The sequence below is a fragment of the Tupaia chinensis genome, unplaced genomic scaffold (assembly GCF_000334495.1).
Source record: "Tupaia chinensis unplaced genomic scaffold, TupChi_1.0 Scaffold000355_1, whole genome shotgun sequence".
Lineage (NCBI taxonomy): Eukaryota > Metazoa > Chordata > Mammalia > Scandentia > Tupaiidae > Tupaia > Tupaia belangeri.
The window spans coordinates 301418-302872 of record NW_006159850.1 but is presented as its reverse complement, the minus strand read 5'-3'; the positions used below and the strand labels follow the sequence as shown (position 1 = coordinate 302872).

Below are 1455 nucleotides of genomic sequence, written 5' to 3'. Positions count from 1 at the left end.
GGGGTGCAGCCACTAGCTCGGCCCTGGGGACGTGGGCCTCAGTCCTGTTCCCACAGTGGTGCTGGAGCGCTGACCTCCGCCAGGGGCCATTCGCAGTTCTAGAGGTGCCGGCCCAGCTGCCCTCCTCCCCAGGCCCTGCACCGGGCTGCACGTGGAGCTGGGAGCCCAGGGCCCGCCCGGCCGGCCTGGCCAGGCTCCGAGGACTGCACCTGCTCCCTTACCGTTATCTCCTGCTCTTTGCCCAGGCACAGGGCGGGCTCTCGCCATGGGCCACTGTCGCCTCTGCCACGGGAGGTTCTCCTCCAGGAGTCTCCGCAGCATCGCTGACAGGGCGCCCGGGGAGAGCGCGGAGAGACTGTCCCCAGGGGAGCGCGTGTTCGTCAGGGACTTCCAGCGCCTCCTCGGGGTGGCGGTGCACCAGGACCCAGCGTTGTCGCAGTTCGTCTGCAAGAACTGCCATGCCCAGTTCTACCAGTGCCACGGCCTCCTCAAGTCCTTCCTGCAGAGGGTCAACGTGTCCCCGAGACCCCCGCCGCAAGGTAGGCCCACTTGTTAGTTTGGGGGGGGGGGGCCGCCCCCTGCCTCTGCCGCTGCTGTTTTGGGGACTGGAGCACCTCACCGGGCCCTCCGCAGTGGGCAGCAGGGCCGCGCCTGGCCTGGCAGCTGCCAGTGTGGGCACCCCAGCACTGCCTGAGGTGTTGGGGGGGCTGAGGCTGAGCACAGCCATTGGAAGGGAAGGGGTGGGCTGGAGAGGGGAGGGTGGGCTGGAGAGGGCTCCCAGGAGAGGTCCCGCCTGCCATCCGCTCATGCTCGCTGATACTTCGCAGGGTCGGCGCCCACCCCACCCCAGGGGCAGCCGAGGGAGCGTGTCTGGGTAAGTTGCACCTTGCCGGAGTGGGCTCTGGGGGTTGGGCTGGGCAGTGACCATTCACTGACGTCTCCGCTGCCCCTTCTCAGTGGACCTGATCCCGGCGAGCCCCCAGGGCCTGCGTGGCTTGGTGGGGTGGGTGCACGGACACGCAGCCGACTGTGGGGCCCTGCCCAGCCTCCAGAGGACGCTGTCTTCCGAGTACTGTGGCGTCATTCAGGCCGTGTGGGGCTGCGACCAGGGCCACGGTTACACCATGGACGCCGACTCCAGCTGCAGGCCCCTCTTGCTGGACAGCCCGTTGGCCAAGTGGGTGTGGGACGAGGAGATGATGCCACTACTCACCCAGCACCAGGGGTCCAGCCCCTCTAGGGCCACCCCTCAACCCTCCCAGGGCCGAGGAGCCACAGCCAGGGCCGAGAGCAAGATCCCACCCAGCATGGATGTGGTCCAGCCTCCTTCAGAGGGCAGCCCTGCAGGGCCAGGGCCAGGCCCCCCACCTCAGCCACACCTGCCCCCCAGTGGGGCCCCAGGTAGGAGACCACTGGCCTAGGCTAGAACAGGCCTCCTGAGCTCCGCAGGGGGTT

At 68.9% G+C, this 1455-nt stretch overlaps 1 protein-coding gene across 1 annotated transcript in view; it reads left to right on the top strand.

Annotated features, from left to right (window-relative positions):
* Positions 1–81: 81 nt before the first annotated feature.
* The window catches only part of ZNF276 (zinc finger protein 276), a 14464-nt gene continuing 13090 nt past the window's right edge, over positions 82–1455 (top strand). Inside the window, exons 1-3 of the mRNA XM_006152525.3 lie at positions 82–543; positions 828–874; positions 958–1401. Coding sequence (XP_006152587.1) covers positions 266–543; positions 828–874; positions 958–1401 — 769 coding nt within the window. The 5' untranslated portion in view covers positions 82–265. The remainder of the gene's footprint in view (positions 544–827; positions 875–957; positions 1402–1455) is intronic.